Here is a 26419-nt window from a genome sequence, read left to right as displayed (position 1 = left end):
CACAAGTGCTGTAGGTTTATTCTAGCACGTTCCATGGAAGTATCCATAAAACAAGCGTAGAGATGCCACGTGAGCTGGAGCTTGTAGACAGTGGGGGACCTATTAGGTTAGAAATTCTTTTTTGGTGCCTGTCCAATAGTTAGAGATTAGTGGTGTGGTGCTCCATCCCACAGGTGGCAACAATATTCCATGCATGGCTGAATAGTGGCTGTATAGAGATCATATATATACTTTGTATAAACAAGATGATTTAATGCCTTTTTCCAATAAAAATTATTTTATCTCCCTACTGCCATGGATTATAAAGGAACCACGCAATAAAGCAGTCTACACAAACTTCTATATTGTTACCTTCAAACATAGTAGATAAAACTTTATATTTTATCCCTAGAAATAAAACATGACTACAAAGGGAGATAATTGTTGAAAGGATTTTTTTAAACAGTGATACTGATTAATTAAGGAAAATTAGTTTTGATAGCTAAAGATTTATTAAGTGGATTATTGTAACTAATTTGATACAGTGGATTATTGTAAATAAGTTGAATAAAGCTGTTAATCTTTGGCTTAGTGAATTATTGCTAATAAGCACTAATTGGTAAAAAGATTATCATTAATTAAGAAATTGTTTTCTATTACACTGTATATTTAAAACAAGTGCACACCCTTCATCAAAAATGAGGGGTAAAAATATGCTTTGCCAGTGTTTGCACTAATATTCATATAAAATGTATTATTATTTATCGGACTACTGTTCTCATCTTGAGTGTGATTTTCACAACATTTCGGTCGATATAACCTCCGATCTTCTTAGATGAGAACAGTAGTCTGATGAATAATAATACATATAACCAATCCTCATCTCAAAAATTCAGAAACGTTCATATAAAATGTCTCAATTGCAAAGTTAAAAAGATTAAGAAAGAAAAGAAACCTCTCTGATTGGAAAGAAAAAAATTTCAATTATTGTAGAAAGTATCAATTTCATTATGAAATTGGATTTATTTCTGATGTTATTTCAGATGACAGAGGTGAGGAGGGGGCGGGGATTGTCTAACTTGCTATTTTTCTCCAAAATATTTGAAATGGTTTTGTCCTGATTTTTTTTTTTGTTTATTACTTTTGTGTGTTGAGCATGATGTGTGTGTGTCATCTATAGACAGTTTTACTTTAGCATTGCTCTTCGGTGGGGCTAAACTAGCACCTATCTCAAGCCAGGAATCAAACCTACAACATTCTCGTTTATAGCCTGCAGCTCTACCACAAGGCCATCAGATCAGTGCTTGTAAATCATATCTCCAATGTCTCTTTATAAAAATTGACCACCATTTTTAAAGTACTGTTTATTAATTAACAAAGTGCTTTGCATTACACTAAGTAGCAGGCGATATAATTTTAAGCTGCCTTATCCAAGGAGGAAAGCGATTTATATTTTTGTGTGTGTATACACACACTCACATTGGTTTTTATTTTATTTAGTTGAAGATATTTAAATTCTTCTTCTTCAGACTATGGACTATTTGAGAAAAAAAAAAAAACTGATGTAAATAATTCTTTCAAAAATGTAATTACATTTTGGGATATAAATTCTTTTTTGGGATCCCATTTTGTTGATGATTACACATTTAATTATAAAGTCATGTTTTTTACTTTTTACTATTAATTTATTTCTTGAAATCAAAAATGCAATCACATAAAATGAAAATTTTAAAAGGTGATTTACAAAAAATTATTTAATTACAAAATTAAATCCCCCTCAATACATTTTGGTTTATTTGTAAATAAGTCAGCCATTTTAATATTTTGTTGAAAAATAAAAAGAATGAATTACTTGGTGTATTTTTTTAATTTGAAAGGAATAAAAAGTAATTTCTGGTAAGGAAGGTAACGCAAGCAGCTAAATAGTCGGAAAAATATCTTTGATTCTTCGTCTATATGAAAGAAAAAGTTTGATTATAACTACTGCATGCAAAATTGTTAAAAGAAAGATTACAATTCACCTCGTTGTCAGATTGACCTCGCTCTCATCATCACTCCAGACAGGTTGCTTCGCAAGAGTATAGGCATTGGTTATTCCAACTTGGAAGGGCCTGTTGTCAATGCCAGATCCAGCAACAGCATTACACTGGCGTTAAAATTTCTAACAATTCCTCATGTATTAAAATATGATTGGAAATTATTTACATTCTATAATTTTATAGAGATTAAAATATTACCTTCATGCAATTAGTTATAATTAGGGCTGTGGCAAGAGAATACTCTTTTCATTGTTTTGACTCTCGAGTATATATCTGACACAGTTAATCAAAAGAGAACCATATCACTCTATCTAAAAACATTATTTAACTGATATGTACTCGAGTCAAAATAATGAAAAGAATATTCTCTTGTCATAGTTCTAGTTATAATCTCCATATATAATATTTTGATTGAAAAAATTCCTCCCTGCACCAAAATACTGTAGGTTTGCAACAGCAGATGCTACATACATTTGTATTATGTTTACACTAATAGCTGCTACCTTATTTAACTTTAGAATGACATTTTAGGCATATTTAGTCGTTATAAGACAAGCCTACATTTTATCTTAGGAGCCCCATCTTTAGAGGAAGTAGTTACTATTTTTCCCTCTAATTCTAAAGTCCTCTCACCGACACCATTCTACACCAGATATAAATATACACATTCTACATACACTGCCCTGTTTCTCTTCATAACTGGATTATTAACTCCTAGACAAACTATTATATTTTCTTTCCACAGTTCAAAAATAATAATGTCTCCCTATACTAGTTTTGGACATTTTCATTGGCTGCCCTCTGACTAATCGCTTATTTGAGATTACACATCTTTAATAAATGAACACTCTAGACATATACAAATATGGCCACTCACTCTACACGCTACAATTGTTATAGCCAAAAAGAAACCAATTATTTCTTTTTTTTTTTTTTTTTTTTTTTTTTTTTACTTTATATGAATACGATGTATCATTAACTTATTTCACTGTTTACTACATTTTACACTTTTTGCATAGGTAAACAAATGTACCCGCGAAATTGGAGGTTTTCAAGAGAGAGCGCGCGGAACGTCGTCAACATCGTAGCCGTGCTAATGTAAACCACAACAAACCCATTGTTTTTTGTTTTTTTTATTTTTTATGATTACAATTCTTCGTTTACTTATTTTAATGTTTACTACAATTTATGCTTTCTGCATAGCTAAACAAATGTACTCACGAAATTGGAGGTTTACAAGAAGAGTGCGTGAGCACAATAGTATGGAAACTAATATACACGGATATAGAGATTGAGGAGTGTAGTCAACATCTTAGCCATGCTAAAGTAAACCACACCCACAAATGAACCAATTGATTTCAACAAAAAAAATCATTAAAACTTTTTTGTTTTCTATTAGTTTTTTTAATCTTTTTTTCCTAATTTGAATTTTGATTTTCTAAAAGTTTCATAAAAATTGTCCAAAAATTATTCAAGAATATTGTTTCCATTTTTCAGTTAATTTTCCACTGAATTAGTTTTGTACTGATAGAAATAATATATCACAAAACTTTCGTTTGGCACCTTCCAGCGTTTTCTGTAAAGTGCCCAGACGATTCCTATAATAGCAGTGTCCTGATACTGCAGAAGTATTGTAAACCAGTTCTTATAATAATGCAGCAATAGTCTTTTCTGTATCATGAAAAACAACCATAAATGTAAAATTTTCCATAGGTGTATCTTAAATCCCTGAAAATATCCTGGGTATATTTTAACTAAACCCTGAAATATTTCTTTTTTTTTTTTTTATTTATTTGGTGGTGGTGTAGGAATTTAAAATTAAAGGTTTAAAAACGATGATCCATGTTAATTACTGTTAAAATCATGTTGACACTGGTTTTCAGCAAATTCCTCAAGTTGGGTAACATATTCTGGTTAGTACTTATAGTAAAACTATATCCAAGATACTTTCAAGGACTTAAGATATGCTTACGTAAATTTAGAAATAATAAAAAAATTTTTTTGGTAGGTGAGTGTATGCGGATCGAACCTGTACCCTTGAGTTGGAAATTAATGTGTGAAAAAAAAAAACTGTGCTACATTAACCATTGAGCCGCTCTTGGCCTTTTGGTCAAGATCAAAGTGTAGTATCTGTTCTTCAGATGCTGCACTTCATTTTCTTGTTCTCTTTCGGTGGAGGAGAAATCCCTCACGACTGAGACAATTTTTATTTTTGTACCTTTTCTCCACGTTAAAAAACGACCCTGGTGTCTAACTCTGTCCCATGGGGAGGCATAGTAAATAGGTACATTAACCATTGAGCCACGGCGACAGATAACGTTAAGCAGCTTATTTAACTATAAAAACAGGCTTGCGCAATAAAAGTTAACTTTGCTGCTTCCATTTGACCTAATTAAGAAGGTCAAATAGAAGTCACGCAGCGTTTGGGTTTGTTTATCCAAATTTAACTGTTTCTTCCCCCAACAGATGTTGGGGAGGGGGAAAGCACAGGACGTTTTTCCCGGCGCAATGCCGAAGACGTCGTTTGAGTTTAGTTTCACTTTATTTATACTAAAAAGCCCAATCAACACGCGAAAAGCTAAAATAGCAATAATTTTGTAAAAATCGACGTAAATAAATCTATACGCTACGCGCTTTCCTAATTCCTATTTATAGGACCTATATACACAGTTTTAAGCGATAGTAACGAACTCGGGACCATGTGCGAGAAAAGCCTTTGCCAGACATACACGAAATGGTCACACACATTTTGCCTTTTATATATATAGACTAGCGGGGGGGGGGTACCCGGCGTTGCCGGGGTGTTTGTAGGTGTGTGTATGGAGGGGGAGTAATTAATAATACTGCTTAAATATTATAAAAAAGACAATGTAAAAAAAAAAATCCAAAACCAAAACGGAAAAAAAATGGCATAAATAAACCTATGTATGGGGGGGGGTAAACTAAAGAATAAGTGAAGTAATAAAAAATAAACGTTTGGTCGGGAGGAGGGATTGAACCCGGAAGCTTTGACGCGGAGGTGGAAACCAATGCCAACTACTTAACGGTCTCGACCACGAGTGAGAGTAATTGATTAGCGTGTTAAGTTAAAGCTTATAAAGCTAAAAGAGGTTTGATTGACAGGACGATGCTAAATGAGGTCATCACGCGATCGTTATTTTTAGTTTTCACTTCACCCCAGATGATGGTGGGAAGGGGGAAAGCAGAGCAAAAGCCGAGAACCCAACGTTTTTCACTGTATTTATACTAAAATGCAGGACGAACCGGGGACAAAGTGAAATAGTGCGAATCTCATAAAAGTCGACATAAATAAATCTAGAGACGACCCGCGTTCCCAAATCCTACATATTATGATATAGGACCCATATAAACAGTTGTAAGCGATAGTAACGAACCCGGGAGCGTGTGTGAGAAAAGCCTTTTGAAGACATACACAAAATGGTCACACACATTTTGCCTTTTATATATATAGACTAGCGAGGGGTACCCGGCGTTGCCTGGGTGTTTGTAGGTGTGTGTGGTGTTAAATAAAAAAGAAACCAGGGTGAGTGGGTAGGATCGAAGCCGAAGCCCTGAAGCGAAGTTTGAAAATAAAATCGGCCAGCCAGAATGAAGCATTGTTATAAGCGAATAAGTGAAAGATGTTTGAAAGTCGTCGAGCGTTACGATGACGACAATGACGATATAAGCATTGTTATAAGCGAAGTAAGAAAAGAAAACAATGTTTTAATTAAACGGGGGGGGGTAATCAAAACATCGAAAAAAAACCACAAAAAAACTAACGTAAGGCAAACGAACGATGAAAACAAAAAAACGAACACGTGAAAAATGGCTTAAATAAGCCTGTTTCGATATTAAAATTTAAAAAATCGGTGGGTACCCGGGTGTTTTGGGGTGTCGCTAAGAATAAGCGAAGTAAAAAAAAAAAAAAACAGGAAAACGAACGTTACGTGAAAAATGGCTTAAATAATACAGGGTTCAATATTTAAATTTAAAAAATCAAAAAAAAAAATCTCACACCACGATTTGAACCCAAAACGTTTAGATAATGAACCAAGGCCTTAACTACCTGAGCTAAAGCGACGTATATGAAATTTGTTCGGTTTTTTAACTATTTAAAGTAAATGAGGTCACAACGTCATGATGTCATCTGACGCATGCATTGTTGACCCCCCCACCCTGTCGAAAATTGTCGATTTTGGGGGTAAAAAGTTTACATTTTTCCCTCTCTCTCTCTTTGTTTGCGTCTCTCTCTCTCTCTCTCTCTCTCTCTCTCTCTCTCTGTGTTTGCGTCTCTCTCTCTCTCTCTCTCTGTGCTTGCATCTCTCTCTCTGTCACACTTCGTCTTCCTTACTCTAAAGAGTGTTACTAAAAAGAAAATGGCGTCTGGGTTTGTTTTTTTGTAAAAACTTTGATCGTTAATATTTTTTGTAAGCATATTTTTTTTTTTACTTCACATTTTTTGCTTGTTATTTTTCGTTTAACTATCGTATCTAACTATTTTTAACATGCTAATAACTTTGGTAATTTTGTCATAGCGTAGAAGTTCATAGTTTAGCTTGTGTGAGGGTTAAATTTCTTTTTACCGATAACAATGTTTTTTAAGTTCAGACTGCCATTACAGCTTGCTGACGTCAAGATCACGTGACATGACTCAGCGGGTTTTAAATACAAGTTGACCTAAAATAAATGGCCCCATGTATACTTTATGTAGAAGAGTTGGCGTCCATATTTTTTGGGGCAGTTATAAATTGATTTAAAAATATGTAATGTTTAACATTAAAATGTCACTTTTTTTTTCCACGTTCATTCATATTAATCCATAACTTCTGTCTTTTTAAAAAAATTTTATTTGTAAGGGTGGGGCGATTGAGTTTTGTTAGATGGATGGTAGAACATTAAACAAACAAAATGTACTATTCTTACGTCTCTCTCTCACTCTCTAAAAAAAAAAAAAACTTCTTTTAACACTACTATTTTTTTTTTTTTTTACTTACAGATATTTCTAAAATGCACAAACAGTTCTCCACATTCATTCCTTCTCATTATATACCATTAATTTTGTCTTTTAATTTATGGATTTTTTTGGAACGGAAGTGCGGTTGAGTTTTGCTTTCTGCTATAACAAAATACAAACAAAAGTATTGTTCTTCTCTCTCTCTCTCAACAATGATTAAGTGAGCTTCTTTATATACTTCGAAAATAACAGACATTGACCACTACCAAGGAAGAACATAAAAGAATAACATCCTTTAGAGGAAGGGAGGGCAATTTCCCAACCGTCTGTCCAGGGTTCCTTTTTGGATGGTGGGGTTTGTTAATGCTTGCATAGTTAAGTTGACAGAAACCTATTTTTTGGGAGGGTTTGGCTATGTCTCTTTTGTTTTTTTTTCCACTTTTCGGTTTCAACTTTTTTTTTTTTTTTTTTTTTTTTTTTCCAAGGTGGGGGGATAATTTTTACATTAGATCAACTCCAAAATTTCCTTTAGTATGACGAGTTTTATAAGTTTTCCAGTATACTCATTAAGACAAGGTCATTTATATTTGGTGCAGGCAGGTAGTTTTCAAGATATAAATACCTTCATTCTGCACTGTAATTTACTTGCTGGGGTCGGGAGTGTCTATTCTGAAAACTGTTCTTAACATGGGGAGGTTGGGGGGTGCCTACCAACAACAACCATACTTTACTTTTTTATGTAGGATGGGGAGGATGCTTCCACTGGGCAATGCCGGTTAACGGTTCCTGCTAGTTTATTATATAAAAGAAAGCTAGGTCTTTCGCCCTGTTCAGCTAAAATGCAGAAATTATTAATGATAGACATACAAATATTACATATTCTGATTTAGTATGGACTCTAGCATGTTATGGTAAAACAATATTGTAATATTCAATTATTTAGGGTCAATGGAGAGCAAATTAATAACTGGAGTAAGAAAAAAAATTGTTTTGCCATTTAAAAAATCCTCCTCATGCAGCATTCACTCTAGGCAATTTTGTAATATTCACATGAACAAGTGAGAGATTTGTTCGATGATGTTAAATAGAGAACATTAAACGAATGGAGGCACATGGTAGCACATAATAGCACACACAACCTCACACATGCATTTGTTGCTTATGTGGGCGTTCAATAAATGCGTACATGATCGTTATCATCAGTAAGCAATCAAGATCACATTCAATTAAATAAAATCTTTTCTAAATATCGTTCGGTCTCCCATCCTGCTCATTACTTTTTCCATGTGGTCATGTCTTGCATCGTTGATCGTCTGATGGATTAATCTCTGTTTCTCAAGACAAATAATCTTCACGCATGAAAACATAAGGAAGTCGTTATATTTCACGGCCACGCATGTGCAGTCGCGAAACAGTTGAAAACATAAAAATCCAGTGGCCTCCCACATTTCAATTTTTCAATTTTGATCTCCTAGCAGCCTTTTTTTTTCCGGATGAAAACTGATTAAAAACTTTTCCACATATCTCAATACTCTATATACCAAATTTCACAAATTTGTTGAGTACATAGGTTGAGAAGTGTACTCGCACACATACACTCACTTTTATAGATATGTAGATAAGCTACAATTCTTTCTTATCTAACTTAAGAGTTTGTTGATGGCCAGGCTTGTTCAAATTTCTATGTTGTTGGCACACATCTGCTCTGTGGCTTCCCTCAACACAAACTGCTCGAAAAACACTCAAACTCGAATCGGTTAAATATGTGATCTAACTTCTTGTGTCATCAATACCTGTTTTGTTTAGGGAGTAACCCATCATTTCCTGACTTGCTGAATGCATGAAGTATATATTTCGCTAGTAGTCGTGTGGTACTGAAAATATACTTAAATAACACGCTCTCTAAATTCATACTAGCTGACTCAATCTTTACTTACCGGAATAGGATCACAATATATAAAAACTTGAGTCAACTTTCCCTTTTAAAAAGTAAATTTCTAGGGATCACATGAAATAGTTTCAAAATTATTTCTAGTGTACCGATTAAAATATGAATAAAATGGTGATACAAATGGTCAGTTAAATGCAGGAGTACATAAGTCTTTATTCATTCCCGGTCAATGCTGGTCTTAGAGAACATGATTTTTTTCTTTAATACAATTTAGTACACACATTCAGCTGTTTTCTTCTTTCTTTTTACTTTATTTTCTTTTTACTTTATTTTCTTTTTACTTTATTTTCTTTTTACTTTATTTTCTTTCTACTTTACTTTCTTTTTACTTTATTTTCTTTCTACTTTACTTTCTTTCTACTTTACTTTCTTTCTACTTTACTTTCTTTCTACTTTACTTTCTTTCTACTTTACTTTCTTTCTACTTTACTTTCTTTCTACTTTACTTTCTTTCTACTTTACTTTCTTTCTACTTTACTTTCTTTTTACTTTACTTTCTTTTTAATTTACTTTCTTTTTAATTTACTTTCTTTTTACTTTACTTTCTTTTTACTTTACTTTCTTTTTACTTTACTTTCTTTTTACTTTACTTTCTTTTTACTTTACTTTCTTTTTACTTTACTTTCTTTTTACTTTACTTTCTTTCTACTTTACTTTCTTTCTACTTTACTTTCTTTTTACTTTACTTTCTTTTTACTTTACTTTTTCTTTTTACTTTACTTTTTCTTTTTACTTTACTTTTTCTTTTTACTTTACTTTTTCTTTTTACTTTACTTTTTCTTTTTACTTTACTTTTTCTTTTTACTTTACTTTTTCTTTTTACTTTACTTTTTCTTACTTTACTTTTTCTTACTTTACTTTTTCTTTTTACTTTACTTTTTCTTTTTACTTTACTTTTTCTTTTTACTTTACTTTTTCTTTTTACTTTACTTTTTCTTTTTACTTTACTTTTTCTTTTTACTTTACTTTCTTTTTACTTTACTTTCTTTTTACTTTACTTTCTTTCTACTTTACTTTCTTTCTACTTTACTTTCTTTCTACTTTACTTTCTTTTTACTTTACTTTTTCTTGTTACTTTACTTTTTCTTGTTACTTTACTTTTTCTTTTTACTTTACTTTTTCTTTTTACTTTACTTTTTCTTTTTACTTTACTTTTTCTTTTTACTTTACTTTTTCTTTTTACTTTACTTTTTCTTTTTACTTTACTTTCTTTTTACTTTACTTTTTCTTTTTACTTTACTTTTTCTTTTTACTTTACTTTTTCTTTTTACTTTACTTTTTCTTTTTACTTTACTTTTTCTTTTTACTTTACTTTCTTTTTACTTTACTTTTTCTTTTTACTTTACTTTTTCTTTTTACTTTACTTTTTCTTTTTACTTTACTTTTTCTTTTTACTTTACTTTTTCTTTTTACTTTACTTTTTCTTTTTACTTTACTTTTTCTTTTTACTTTACTTTCTTTTTACTTTACTTTTTCTTTTTACTTTACTTTTTCTTTTTACTTTACTTTTTCTTTTTACTTTACTTTTTCTTTTTACTTTACTTTTTCTTTTTACTTTACTTTTTCTTTTTACTTTACTTTTTCATTTTACTTTACTTTTTCTTTTTACTTTACTTTCTTTTTACTTTACTTTCTTTCTACTTTACTTTCTTTCTACTTTACTTTCTTTCTACTTTACTTTCTTTCTACTTTACTTTCTTTCTACTTTACTTTCTTTTTACTTTACTTTCTTTTTACTTTACTTTTTCTTTTTACTTTACTTTTTCTTTTTACTTTACTTTTTCTTTTTACTTTACTTTTTCTTTTTACTTTACTTTTTCTTTTTACTTTACTTTTTCTTTTTACTTTACTTTTTCTTTTTACTTTACTTTTTCTTTTTACTTTACTTTTTCTTTTTACTTTACTTTTTCTTTTTACTTTACTTTTTCTTTTTACTTTACTTTTTCTTTTTACTTTACTTTTTCTTACTTTACTTTTTCTTTTTACTTTACTTTTTCTTTTTACTTTACTTTTTCTTTTTACTTTACTTTTTCTTTTTACTTTACTTTTTCTTTTTACTTTACTTTTTCTTTTTACTTTACTTTTTCTTTTTACTTTACTTTTTCTTTTTACTTTACTTTTTCTTTTTACTTTACTTTTTCTTTTTACTTTACTTTTTCTTACTTTACTTTTTCTTTTTACTTTACTTTTTCTTTTTACTTTACTTTTTCTTTTTACTTTACTTTTTCTTTTTACTTTACTTTTTCTTTTTACTTTACTTTTTCTTTTTACTTTACTTTTTCTTTTTACTTTACTTTTTCTTTTTACTTTACTTTCTTTTTACTTTACTTTCTTTTTACTTTACTTTCTTTTTACTTTACTTTTTCTTTTTACTTTACTTTTTCTTTTTACTTTACTTTTTCTTTTTACTTTACTTTTTCTTTTTACTTTACTTTTTCTTTTTACTTTACTTTCTTTTTACTTTACTTTCTTTTTACTTTACTTTCTTTTTACTTTACTTTCATTTTACTTTACTTTTTCTTTTTACTTTACTTTCTTTTTACTTTACTTTCTTTTTACTTTACTTTCTTTCTACTTTAATTTCTTTCTACTTTACTTTCTTTCTACTTTACTTTCTTTTTACTTTACTTTTTCTTTTTACTTTACTTTTTCTTTTTACTTTACTTTTTCTTTTTACTTTACTTTTTCTTTTTACTTTACTTTTTCTTTTTACTTTACTTTTTCTTTTTACTTTACTTTTTCTTTTTACTTTACTTTTTCTTTTTACTTTACTTTTTCTTTTTACTTTACTTTTTCTTTTTACTTTACTTTTTCTTTTTACTTTACTTTTTCTTTTTACTTTACTTTTTCTTACTTTACTTTTTCTTTTTACTTTACTTTTTCTTTTTACTTTACTTTTTCTTTTTACTTTACTTTCTTTTTACTTTACTTTTTCTTTTTACTTTACTTTTTCTTTTTACTTTACTTTTTCTTTTTACTTTACTTTTTCTTTTTACTTTACTTTTTCTTTTTACTTTACTTTTTCTTTTTACTTTACTTTTTCTTTTTACTTTACTTTTTCTTTTTACTTTACTTTTTCTTTTTACTTTACTTTTTCTTTTTACTTTACTTTTTCTTTTTACTTTACTTTTTCTTTTTACTTTACTTTTTCTTTTTACTTTACTTTTTCTTTTGACTTTACTTTTTCTTTTTACTTTACTTTTTCTTTTTACTTTACTTTCTTTTTACTTTACTTTTTCTTTTTACTTTACTTTTTCTTTTTACTTTACTTTTTCTTTTTACTTTACTTTTTCTTTTTACTTTACTTTTTCTTTTTACTTTACTTTTTCTTTTTACTTTACTTTTTCTTTTTACTTTACTTTCTTTTTACTTTACTTTTTCTTTTTACTTTACTTTCTTTTTACTTTACTTTTTCTTTTTACTTTACTTTTTCTTTTTACTTTACTTTTTCTTTTTACTTTACTTTTTCTTTTTACTTTACTTTCTTTTTACTTTACTTTCTTTTTACTTTACTTTTTCTTTTTACTTTACTTTTTCTTTTTACTTTACTTTTTCTTACTTTACTTTTTCTTTTTACTTTACTTTTTCTTTTTACTTTACTTTCTTTTTACTTTACTTTTTCTTTTTACTTTACTTTTTCTTTTTACTTTACTTTTTCTTTTTACTTTACTTTTTCTTTTTACTTTACTTTTTCTTTTTACTTTACTTTCTTTTTACTTTACTTTCTTTTTACTTTACTTTCTTTTTACTTTACTTTTTCTTTTTACTTTACTTTTTCTTTTTACTTTACTTTTTCTTTTTACTTTACTTTTTCTTACTTTACTTTTTCTTTTTACTTTACTTTTTCTTTTTACTTTACTTTTTCTTTTTACTTTACTTTCTTTTTACTTTACTTTCTTTTTACTTTACTTTTTCTTTTTACTTTACTTTTTCTTTTTACTTTACTTTTTCTTTTTACTTTACTTTTTCTTTTTACTTTACTTTTTCTTTTTACTTTACTTTTTCTTTTTACTTTACTTTCTTTTTACTTTACTTTCTTTTTACTTTACTTTTTCTTTTTACTTTACTTTTTCTTTTTACTTTACTTTTTCTTTTTACTTTACTTTTTCTTTTTACTTTACTTTTTCTTACTTTACTTTTTCTTTTTACTTTACTTTTTCTTTTTACTTTACTTTTTCTTTTTACTTTACTTTCTTTTTACTTTACTTTCTTTTTACTTTACTTTTTCTTTTTACTTTACTTTTTCTTTTTACTTTACTTTTTCTTTTTACTTTACTTTTTCTTTTTACTTTACTTTTTCTTTTTACTTTACTTTTTCTTTTTACTTTACTTTTTCTTTTTACTTTACTTTCTTTTTACTTTACTTTCTTTTTACTTTACTTTTTCTTTTTACTTTACTTTTTCTTTTTACTTTACTTTTTCTTTTTACTTTACTTTTTCTTTTTACTTTACTTTCTTTTTACTTTACTTTTTCATTTTACTTTACTTTTTCATTTTACTTTACTTTTTCTTTTTACTTTACTTTTTCTTTTTACTTTACTTTTTCTTTTTACTTTACTTTTTCTTTTTACTTTACTTTTTCTTACTTTACTTTTTCTTTTTACTTTACTTTTTCTTTTTACTTTACTTTTTCTTTTTACTTTACTTTTTCTTTTTACTTTACTTTTTCTTTTTACTTTACTTTTTCTTTTTACTTTACTTTTTCTTTTTACTTTACTTTTTCTTTTTACTTTACTTTTTCTTTTTACTTTACTTTTTCTTTTTACTTTACTTTCTTTTTACTTTACTTTTTCTTTTTACTTTACTTTTTCTTTTTACTTTACTTTTTCTTTTTACTTTACTTTTTCTTTTTACTTTACTTTTTCTTTTTACTTTACTTTTTCTTTTTACTTTACTTTCTTTTTACTTTACTTTCTTTTTACTTTACTTTCTTTTTACTTTACTTTCTTTTTACTTTACTTTTTCTTTTTACTTTACTTTTTCTTTTTACTTTACTTTTTCTTTTTACTTTACTTTTTCTTTTTACTTTACTTTCTTTTTACTTTACTTTTTCTTTTTACTTTACTTTTTCTTTTTACTTTACTTTCTTTTTACTTTACTTTCTTTTTACTTTACTTTCTTTTTACTTTACTTTTTCTTTTTACTTTACTTTCTTTTTACTTTACTTTCTTTTTACTTTACTTTTTCTTTTTACTTTACTTTTTCTTTTTACTTTACTTTTTCTTTTTACTTTACTTTTTCTTTTTACTTTACTTTTTCTTTTTACTTTACTTTTTCTTTTTTGCTTACGTTTTTTTTTTTACTTTTTTTTTTTTTTACTTTTCTTTCTTACTTTTTTTCCCCCCTTTTACCCCAAACAAAACATATGGCCACTTAAATGTAAATGGCTACTATTTGGAATCATGTCTAACAAGAGACTTTGGGAAGTGTAACAGTGAAATGTCTGTTCACATTACATTTAAACTCCTGGAGGTTAGTACAGCCAGGGGAGCAGGAAACAGGAAATTCTAAAGTGTAGCAGTTTGAGGGAATAGTAGATTTTCTGGCATCTGGGAACCTTGACAGTAAAAGGGTAAAATTTTGCTGCTTATTGAGTTAGTCTGGAATTTGTGCATAAAACTATTTACTACAATGTTCCTATTTTATTTATTCGGTTTCCTGCATCTGAATAACGTAAACTTAAAGAGCCGGTGAAATTTGATTATTAAGTCCTCTGCCAGCTTTGTCGTGATAATGCATGTTATTAAGATCTTGTTCTAGAGATGAATAAACACAAACGCATTAAAGAAAACAAAAGTAAAAAATAAAATAAAGGTTGTTTTGATAGACTAGGTCAATTTGAATCTATTGGATTATTTTCTATTGTTACTGAATCATATCCTGCTGAAAACAAATGCGGAATTCTCAAATATATAGATCGGTTCATTGACTCTGAATTATTCAACCTTCAGATTAAGTAACAATAGACTCGTTCTCCATTTTATGATTTCTATTTTTGAAATTAGCCAATTGTCACATTTCTTGCATGAATAAGACAGGATTTTATTGTTGACCAACTGTGCCGATCTATTGTTTGCCTCACAGTGGGTGTGTGTGGGGGGAGGTTAAGCGAACATTTATTTATAACTTTGGAACCGTTTGTTTGTTATTGATTGAGGACTTATATGAGAGAGCAGAATATAGGGAAATCAGTTTCATTACCCCCCCCAAAAAAAAAAAACAAACAAAAAAACAAAACAAAGTTTTGAGGATCTGGGGGTTTTAAAAACCCTAATTTACGGTTATTACACCCAAATTCTGAAAAAAAAAAAAAAAAAAATTTATTTGATTTTTATTTAGAGATATCTTGATAAATGATAATGGTATGATTGGTAGTGGTTGAGGGATCGTTGGAAATAGGTATAACAAATCAGCTTAAAGTTTAGACTGTGAAAATACAATGAAATTCTGGTACTTATGCAGAATAGAAACTGTGTTATTGTTGGCATATTCTGGGCAGGTTATGCACCGGATGAAACTTTTTTTTTCCCATGCCCAATTAAGACGATGCCAAACAACTTTTTTTTTTCTTGAAAATGATAGCCAATATTTAAAATGCTAGCAAACAGTTAAGAATCAGAGAAGAGACAGTTATAATTGAAAACAATCATTGCGGCATTTCAATTAAAAAAATAGTACTTACAGATGGTTCTGAAATGGTAACATTATTTAGAAAGCTGTTGTTAATCTGGGAAGGGTGAGAATTTTAAACTATTCTTTGCTTTCACCTAACAATTTAATAAAGAAAACATAAAAAAATTAGTAAACAAGGTATTGTTTGTCAATTGTCGTCTGCTGTGATTTTTATTGGTTAAATCTTTCAACACCTTCCAGTGGTTTACATAAATTGCTTAGAATATGTCAATGATAACACGGTCTCTATTCAGCATAAGTACCAAAATTACCTTAAATTTCAACTTGTGATAACTCCTTTATTATTTTGTTATAATTCAGATGTAAACAAACCTAGCAGAGGTACCTGGCATTACCCGGGTGTTTGGAGGTATGTTGCAAAAAAAAAAAAAGTGGTAGTAGGTGGTCAGGCTCGAACCCATAACACGAAGGCAGAAAAGAAAGTGAAAGAAAAGCTGACATCTTACTGCTACGCTATGATGGGGGAGGAAGTGAAAAGTCAATCAAAAAGTTGATTTGCTAAGTGAATGAGTTCATGCAGGAACAGAAATGAAAGTCTGGCTGCAGGCCAGTTAAACTTCCCACTTTCTGCCGTTTTATTTGTTTCCCCACGATTAGTGTTGGGATGATTCCTAAATTTTTTCAAATTCCGATTCCAGGAAAATGTTGATCAACGATCCCGATACCAAGTACAATTCCAATTCTGATTCCCGTGGAATTGTTATTTTGAAATATACCATTATATAATCAAAAGTTTTTGTGTAACGAAAAAATTTGGTTCAGCGAAAAACTGGAAATACAATTAAGGGAATTTCAAAAATGATTTGATATTTTTTTCGTAAAATTTCTTTCATTGAAGATGCCAAGTCAAAACAAATATTTTAACCATGAATTAAACATGCACCATGAAATTAATAACAATCAATTTCAGGAGTTATTTTATATATTAAAAAATATAAAGAAAAAGTAAGTCATGATTAATTCAACAAAAATGCAATAACATCAAATTTCAAGGGGAATAACATGTTTATCTTTTGATATTCTTCCCCCCCCAATGTAAACAGAATTTTTGTGAAATGATAAATGTCGGCACGTTATTTACAGAAAAACGGTTAATTAAACTGCAGAAGCACCTGTTAAACTACACAAGTCCTATAATTGAATACCCCCACCCCCAAAAAAGAAGGAAAACATAAAAATATGTGGTTATGTTTTTGTAAACCACCCGTGAAAACTATTTTTAGATCAATTAAAAAGTATTAAAACTATGTAAGAAAAAAAATAAACCACATTTTTTTTTTAAAAACTTTATTTGAAATGACCGCTTAAAGATTCCTACGCGATATAAGACACCCCACTACACCCGTTTGCACACCTGATTTTTAACATAATTAACTCGCAATGAGAGCACGACAACCCCTTTTTTCTCTAAGGGTTAAGTATTCATCAACTTTTTCATGAACTTGATGTAGTTAGGCTGTTTTATACATAAATAAACTTTGCTCACAAATGAAAACAATGTTACCTCATGGCCCGTAAAGTTTTGCAACAGTGCAAACAGATAACTAATCATGGGCCTCGAATTTTTGAAACAGACAGACAGCACCTATGTATGTGACGGAATAAGAAAACTCATTAAGATAAATAAAGATTACCTTTAAAGTAGTTAATCAAATTCTTGTATATCATTAAATATGTTATGAAAAGTTCTATGACGTTTTTATCATGAATTTTTGACAGTATTAATCTCACTTCAAACAAACAGTTTAACTTAAAAATATAAGAGAATTGTAATAAAAGAATCGTAAATCTAATTTTAAATCTAATTTTAACGATGCGATTCCCCCCAAAATACACGATTCTTACGATTAACAATTTCGATTAATCATTCTACCACTATCCATGATGTTTGGGAAAACCAGTTCCCCACAAAAAGGGGGGGCTCTGATAGTGTTCAAATGAATAGCAATTGTCTGATATGAAGCTAATTGCCTTTTGGACGTCCCGGCCAAAAAGGCCGGTAATGTGTTTGCTTCAATCAGTTTCGCTTTATTTTTATGAAAAAAACAAACTCGCGAAAGGATGGAATAGAGGGATGTTTTTAAAAATAAATCAGAATAAATGTAGAGACAATGTCTGTTCGCAAATCGTAGATATTATAATCTAGGAAGTATAAGGAAACTTCTAAATAAATGTAACCTTGTTGAGAAACCCGACGAAAAAAGCCTTTCTTGGACATACAAAAATGCGCATGCCCGTTTTGTCTTTTATATATATAGACTAGCGGGGGTATGTTGCCCGGTAGGGCAGGCCGATTTGCAACTTTTTTTTAGAAAATCAGCATGGCACTGGTGATGATAGTTGGGATTTGATGTGATAAGAACATATACCAAAAATTAGATTTCCATCTTGAACAGAAAATTGAGCATTTAATTTTAAAAATCGTGTAGAAAAATGCTGAAAAATCCTTCATTTTCATAACATTTTTCACAACACTGACTTTGAAATTTCACTATTTTTATAAAATATCCAATTAAAATTGATATATTTATATGAAATACATTGAAAGAAAAATAAATACATGAATTTTAGAAATCACAACTAGCAAAATATCTAAACTTTTACTCCATTGATTAAACAAAAATTGTAAAAAAAAAACTAATTAGCAACTAAGTCTTTTAAATTTCACAATTCAAAAAGATATGTGGAGATGTATTACACAATATAACAACTTGATACAAGTTACAGAACCATGTATTTCAATTTTTTTATTAGAGGCAATAATATAAACTTATAATAGAACTAAATTGTTCTGTATAATTTCTTTTTGAGGAAAATGAAGGTTTAATTTGCTGGCAAGATGACTTTGTAATAAGGTGTCTGTCTTGCTTCCTGCCCATATACAACTTTTTGAGAAAAATCAATCAAATTTAACCAGTGCATTGCTGCAAAATTGATAGCAGTAATCTTTTTCATTTTTTTTTTTTCTTAGTTGTTCACTATTTCTGGAAAAGAAAACAAAAAAAAAAAACAATTATTTGAAAACACTTATTTTTGATATTTTTTGCGATGTAATATGAATAAAACTAACTATTTTTTGGGTAAATTAAGAAAACTAATAAAATTTAATGGATAAATATTTACCTAATGGACAAAATCGTTTGAATGCCCTCTTCTCTCATATCCAATTCATCTGAGTTTATCGTTGATATTATATTTTCCGGAAGTAGTGCAAAAGCACTATATTTTGAACAGTTTAAAACAGTAATTTGGATTTCAGTTAACTGTTTTGTTCTCTGAATCATATTAAAATATACTGTTGTTGGTTAAAAAAAAAAATTGTTGGTTTGGATCTCAAACCAACTAACTGCATACACTTGGATAATAAATTTGACCAAAATGTTTAATTTATCATAGTGTTTGAGGATAGACACCTCTGGTCCATAAACCCATTAACCTTGTGGCTTATGTTAGCCATCTTCCTTGATTCAAGGGCCCAATTGTCTAAGTTAACTTCTCCTGAGAAGGCTGGTGACTGACGTTCACTGCTATTAGTTTTGCTTTTATATGAAAAACACAAACACGCGAGAGGATGGAATAGTGAATTTATAAAAGTCGATCAAAATAGATGCGACGTCCCTTTGCAAATCATAGATATTATGATCTAGAGAGTATATAAAAAGTTCTAAGAAATAGTAACGCTCTTAAGACCTCCCTCCTTTCTGGAAAAAGCCTTTGCTGGATATACAAAAACGCGTGTGGCCGGTTTGTCTTATATATATACTAGCGGGGGTACCCGGTGTTCCCTGAGTGTTTGGGGGGGGGGTGTCTGTAGGAGAGGGTGACCCTGTTTTAATATTATAAAAAACCACTATGTTAAGAAAAATTGGAAACAGCAATACAAAGCAAAACAGTGAACAAACGTAAAAAAAAAGGGGGGGGGGAGGTGTAAAAGAGGAAAAAAAGTTAAGGCAGAAAGACGGGCTTGAACCCGAAACCTCTAGGCTAAGGCAGAAAAAAAAATGCCCGAGACGTTACCCCTACGCCAAAGAGACATATAACTGAGAACGGATAAAATTAAACCTTTAAAAAACACTTGCAGGTGGTTTTAAACGAACGTCAACGTTTTCTAGGTCGAACATGACATAATTGTCATAGTAGCAGGAGCAGAGAAAATGAAGGAACGATTTTTTCGGCACTCCTCCCTGTACAAAACTGATGATTTTAGGGTAAAGAAATAAATGTTTTTGGCCAATTTTTCGATATTTGTCGGGCGAAGGCTGGAACTTTAAAATGATCTGGTGAAAATCCATGACCCGTGTCGAAAGTTTTTGCGAGACATACAATGCCCGGGTGTCTTGAGGTAAATCAAAACTCCGGGGGGGGGGGGGTTTAAATAATAATAAAAAAATGTTTTGGTAGGTGAGTGTATGAGGATCGAACCCGTACCCTTGAGTTGGAAATTAATGTGTGGAAAAAAAAAAAAAAAAGGGCGACGTTAACCATTAGGCCACCGCGACATACCACGTTAGGCAGGTTTTAATTTATTTTTTTAATTATAAAAACAGGCGTGCGCAATAAAAGTTAACTCTGCTGCTTCCATTTGACCTAATCGTCAAATAGAAGTCATGCAGCACTTGGGTTTGTTTAGCCAAATTTGACTGTTTTTTCCCCCCAACAGATGTTTGGGAGGGGGAAAGTAGTTCCCAATTGTCCAGATTGAATAGCAACTGTCTGATATACAAGATTGATCAAAGCTGATTGCTTCTGGACGTTTTTCCCGGCGCAATGCTGAGAAGACGTCGTTTGAGTTTAGTTTCACATATTTATACTAAAAAGCCCAATCAACACACGAGAAGCCAAAATAGCAATAATTTTGTAAAAGTCGATGTAAATAAATCTAGATGCGACGCGGTTTCCCAAATCGTACATATTATTTAGGACCCATATAAACAGTTGTAAGCGATCGTAACGACCTTGGAACCATGTGCGAGAAAAGCCTTTTGAAGACATACACGAAATGGTCACACACATTTTGCCTTTTATATATATAGAAGAGAAGATATATATATATATATATATATATATATATATATATATATATATATAGATGATTCTTTCTTTAAGTTTTTTTGTTTTTTTCAGATTATTTTATGTTAGGTTAATATTTTCAGTGATAAGCAGTTTATTTTTTTGTTTATCTTTTTAAAATGTGCATAATGTTGTGACGACGACTGGTTCTACACATGCATCAGATGACGTCATGACCTGATTTACTTTAAATAGTTGAAAAACTGACTAAATTTCATGTACCTTGCGTTAGCTTAGTTGATTAGCGTGTTGGTTCATTATCTAAACGTTTTGGGTTCGAATCGTGGTGTGAGATGTCTTTTTTTTTTTTTTTTTTAAATTTTTAAAATTTAAATATTGAACCAGTGTTATTTAAGCTATTTTTCACGTAACGATCGTTTTTCTGTTTTTTTTTTTTTTTACTTCGCTTATCCACCCCCGACCACGCACCCAAAAACACCCGAGTACCCACCGATTTTTTTAATTTTACTATCGAAACAGGCTTATTTAAGCCATTTTTCATGTGCTCGTTTTGCTGTTTTCATTGTTCGTTTGCCTTACATTAGTTTTTTTTTTTTTTTTTCAATGTTTTGATTACCTCCCCCCCTCCCCCCGCTTAAGTTGTAATGTTGTTTTCTTTTTTTACTTCGCTTATAACAAACACACCTGGGCATTGACATCGTCGTTGTAACGCTCGACGACTTCCGTGCGCGCACCTGTTAATTTGGTTCTTACTTAAATAAATTCAAACATCTTTCAGTAACTCATTCTGGCTGGCCGATTTTATTTTCAAACTTCGCCTCAGGGCTTCGGGTTCGATCCTACCCCCTGTAATCTGATGTAAGACACCGAATTATCAATGCACGGCAAAGGAGCAGATGATCTTTGGAAAAATATTGGAAGAAAAAAAAAATCAATAAATTTAGTTAACATATACTCAAACAGCCATTCCTAATAACTTTATACAAGCTTGCCAAAACAGGATTCGTTCAGGATGGATGTGCATGTAAGTGTGCCAGGATGAAATGGTGACAATGAATGTTAAGGATTGGCACGTTTTTCCAGCATGCTAAACTGAAAATCTCAATCTTTTCGAGTTTGTGGAGACCGAAATTTGTTAATGATCTTTTGTCTCCATCCTAAACCATACATCGGAAAGCTACTCAGTTTGTGAAGTTTCTTCCACATCTGCTGTCTCGTCTCCCCCCTCCCCCCACTTTGACATCGTCATTTTATTATATTTAAATGTTTTCTTCAATGTTTTCCTTGTAGCATTGTTCCGCTTTGATAATCAGCGATGCTCAGCAAAAGTCAGTGGTTGACATATTCTGAGCAAAGCTGAGCAGCCAGTTAGTTACGTCTGGTTCAAATTCTGCACAAGTACAAATATTTAATATCTATTTTATATATTAAGCGTCTTTTACAACCAGGCAATGCCAAGTGGCCAGCTAGTGTGTGTGTGTGTGTGTGTGTGTGTGTATATATATATATATATATATATATATATAGTAGAACTCCAGGATACAGCATTAATCTATTCTGGGGTTGGGATTGCCAGGTGAAATTGCTGTATGGTGGGGTCTAAGCAAAATTTTATACAGTACATATAGTACAGTATATAATACACATGTATATAATTAAATAACATAAATAACACTGTAAGGCGGGACAAATACTATAACCAGGGGCTGGAAAAACATTGTATTCCACATCGTAACTGAAAAAGCCATATCCTAGGGCCACTATATCCCGGGGTTCTACTGTGTGTATATATATATATATATATATATATATACCTAGCCAAATTGAATATTGAAATGTTCATATCTTTGGTTCTAGGACAAATCAACATGAAAATTTGCAGGCTTTTTAAAGATTATAGTACTACGAGTATTCTATGGTTAAAATTTTATGACAATTGGTAAAAAAGAACCTCTACTTTAAAACAAATAAGATATGCCCGATTTTGCCTGCATTTGTGTAGAAAGTGCCTTGGCAGGCTAGCTTTAGTTTTACTGCTTTGGAATGAATTTTCGTTAGGGTATTTTTTTTTTGCTTATATATCAGGGCTCTACAAACAAACTTATCTTTATTTAACCTTCGACAACTAAATATTTTCGTTTACTAGCTAAATAGAAAAGTTACTAGCCAAACCCACATGATTTTTAGAATATGTCATCTTAGTTCTGTGACGAGTATGTACATCATAAAGATTTTTTTCTGTTTTTTTTTTTAACAAGTGTAATTCTAAATATACAACAAATTTTATATTGATACTTGATACTAATTACTTCAGATATTTTTTAAACAGCTTTTGTTAAAAAAAAAGGAGTATATTGTTCTATTAAACTTTTATTGTTTAAATAATTTAACTTTGTTCATTTTATATAAAAAAAAAACAAGTTGAAAAGATATTTTTCATTCAGTAGTGAGCTTTGGAAGATTGTCGGTGAAAGAAATACAATCGGCAGAAGATAAGTGTTTCATTATTTCTAGTTGCCACTCTGAAAAACCACTTGCAAATGCGAGTGTTTCACTCGCAATGTAGAGCCATGTATATACACATACTACATATACAAATGTAGGCAAATTTGGGCATATTTTATTGGTTTGAAAATATTGGTTCTTTTTTACCAATTATCATAAAATTTCAACCATAGAATAGTATTATAATCTTCAAAAAGCCTGCAAATTTTCATGTAGTTTCGTTCCATAGAACCAAAGATATGAACATTTCAGTATTCAATTTGGCGACGAGTATAGATATATGTACTGATCCAACAAATCTCAGAACAGCAAAGCATCAGAAAGATGAGTATCTAGTGGATGTTTTTATGGAATTTTATTTAGGGTTGAAGGATAGAGTGAGTATTTGTTCAAAGAAGTAAAGTTACCCTGTGAAGTATTTGTTCTTAAAAAAAGAATTATTTAAAAGTAAGATGGTTTCTGTTTTGGATAGTTTTCTCATCAAGTGAATTTTTTTTTCTTTTTTCCAGGCACTTTGACCAGACACAGTATTTCTTTGCGGTTTTAAGTTCCTTTCTGTTTGTAACAGACTTTTTTTTTTCTAAATCATGGAGTTGGGGGTTAGTGGAGATGATGAAGGTTTTGCAGAAGGGGATGGCCAGGTTGATGTCCAAATGGAGTGTTCTCCTGTCGTAGACCTAGAAGGTAAGGCATGTTTTCATATTCTTATCCTCACCTTTTTCATTTAGATTTTTTAAAAACTAAAATCTTGACATATGAGAGGCAGTCAATAAGTAATGTCCCTGACCAACTTTCAGTTGTCTGATCTAGCTGAAATTTTGCCATAACAGCCATTTATAAAAAAAGCCTTAGATTAGCAACATATCTGTGAGAGGTGAGGTTGTAGAGAAGAAAAATAATGACCTATTTCAGAAATAATCATTTATTCACAGAGTTCAGCGTAACCAACTTCTCAAAATCATTTTTATATTAATGACTGCTTCAAATGGTTGGACACTGTTGAAAAACTGACTCAAAGTACTTTAGACACGGAACAGAGTGGAGCCCTACAATAGCATGCTAGCAGGGTAACTAGGTATATATGCAATTTGAGTGGTTGGCTATGAATGCAGTATTGGAATTTAAATAAATACAAATTAAATATTTGGAACAACTAAGGAATGTCTGGAGCAATAACAATAACAAACATCACTTGATCTCTGACATCAAAGAGTGACATAATTGTCCAATTTGGAAAGAGGTCAATTTTATATAGAACAAAGAACAGTTGAATGCATAGATAACAACTGAATTGATGGAGGATGGGGAGTGAAAATGACGGATGTTCCAATCATGTTATTAATCAATGTTCTGCTAGATCTACAGCAGATGTGCTTACAGTTATATCGCATAGGATTAGCAAATCTCTTGACATATCTAAAGCCTTTGATAGGGTATGGCATAAAGGTTTACTTCATAAGATCGCTAGCTATGGTATAGCTGGAAAAGTCTTCTCAATTATTAAATCATTTCTTTCTGATAGGTTCATAAGAGTAGTAGTTGAGGGGCAAAAATCAGAAGCTCACAGTATTAATGCCGGTGTCCCTCAGGGGTCCATCCTGGGCCCAACTCTTTTCCTGATCTACATTAATGATCTTCCAAATCACATCCTTACATCATTTGTAGACATTTATGCTGACAACACTACCATTTATGGTAGCACATCTAAGACAGTAAACGACCAAGTTCTCTCCAATTCTCTCTCCTCTGATCTTGAGCACGTAGTACGATGGGGAAAGGAGTGGCTGGTTACTTTTAATGCATCTAAAACCAAGCTTCTCTCTTTACATCATCAACATTCTAATCCACATTTGGCATCAATTGAAATGAATGGCTCTCGTCTTCAGGAGGCCTCAAGTTTTGACAAGCTTCTGGGCTTGACCATTACTCCTGATCTTAAATGGAACACGTACATCAAATCTGTTGCCAAGGCCGCTGGAAAAATGGTGGGATCTTTCTATCGATCCAGTAGATATCTCACTGCTGATGCAATTCTCTATCTATATAAAAGCCAGGTACGTCCAAGGATGGAATACTGTTGCCACATCTGGGCAGGAGCTGCTAGAAAGGACTTGTCCTGCCTTGATAGAGTTCAAAATAGACTTCGTAGCCTCGTAGGAGATGTCCTTTTCTCCTCCTTGCAACCTCTATCTCACAGAAGAGATGTTGCGAGTTTGTCTCTGATGTATCATTATTTTCATGGAAAGTGTTCGACTGAGCTTCAATCTATGGTCTCCCCTCGCCAAACTTTCACAAGAAACACTCGTCTAGCTGAAAACACTATCAATAATTCCCCCCACTCTTTATCTGTGCCTAAACCTAAACGTAGATTCCATGAACAAAGCTTCTTTCTTAGAACTGCACGCCTGTGGAATTGTCTTCCGTTTTCCTGCTTTCCGGCTAACTACAATATGGTTGTGTTCAAGTCTAAAGTAAATAAGTTCTTGATGAGCCGGTCCATATAAGTTATCAAATTTACCAAATTTTCATTACTAATGATTACTATATTGTCCAATTTCTACTGTACACTCTTTAACCCTTATCCTTGAGTGGCCTCTGGACCTTGATAATGTGGTGATGCCTATGTAAAAAAAAAAAAAAAAAAAAAAAAAGCCGGAGAGGTGTATGTAGAATTTGAGTCGTCAAAGAATTATATTGCGACTTTTGACTTTACCTGACATGCATGCATTTAAATACCAAAAATAAAGCTACATTTAAAACTGGAACAAAAGGAATTATCTCATTTATTGATTCGCATGGCATTCAATATTGGAAAAGCTTTTGTTCCAGTGTCCACAAGACGAGTAAGAATTAACAGCAAGAAAAGCTGACAAAAGACACCCGACTAAAGGTATGTCTATTTATCTGTGCGTCGCGCACACCTAAAATTTTATTGCTGTCATCAATTGTGTATATGGACTGGATATAGTAGTTCATTTAAAGAACTGCCCATATCTTTATTTTATAACTAGCGTGTGTAAAGCAAACTATTATATGCGTTTAAACATGCACACACACAACGCATTAATGTGTGATATATAAAATATACGTTTATTTACTCTCTACTTAATTATAAAGTGCATACATTATACATGCATGCATAAGACCCATATCGATATGGCCAGTATATAACAGACATTGTTTTTTTTTTGTCTTTGACATTTTTATGTTTTTTTTTTTTAACAATTGTTTTTAAGCATTCTTTGTCATGATTCTATAAAGGAC

General features: G+C 30.6%; 1 protein-coding gene across 1 annotated transcript in view; it reads left to right on the top strand.

Annotated features, from left to right (window-relative positions):
• Window positions 1–26419, top strand: part of LOC145279674 (uncharacterized) — a 64874-nt gene that overhangs the window by 15820 nt on the left and 22635 nt on the right. The window contains exon 2 of the mRNA XM_080130939.1: window positions 23665–23839. Within this exon, the coding sequence (XP_079987065.1) occupies window positions 23743–23839 (97 nt within the window). The 5' untranslated portion in view covers window positions 23665–23742. The remainder of the gene's footprint in view (window positions 1–23664; window positions 23840–26419) is intronic.

The sequence above is a fragment of the Euprymna scolopes genome, chromosome 7 (assembly GCF_053919585.1).
Source record: "Euprymna scolopes isolate OS-2025 chromosome 7, ASM5391958v1, whole genome shotgun sequence".
Taxonomy (NCBI): Eukaryota; Metazoa; Mollusca; class Cephalopoda; order Sepiida; family Sepiolidae; genus Euprymna; species Euprymna scolopes.
This window is presented reverse-complemented; position numbering and strand designations above follow the sequence as displayed.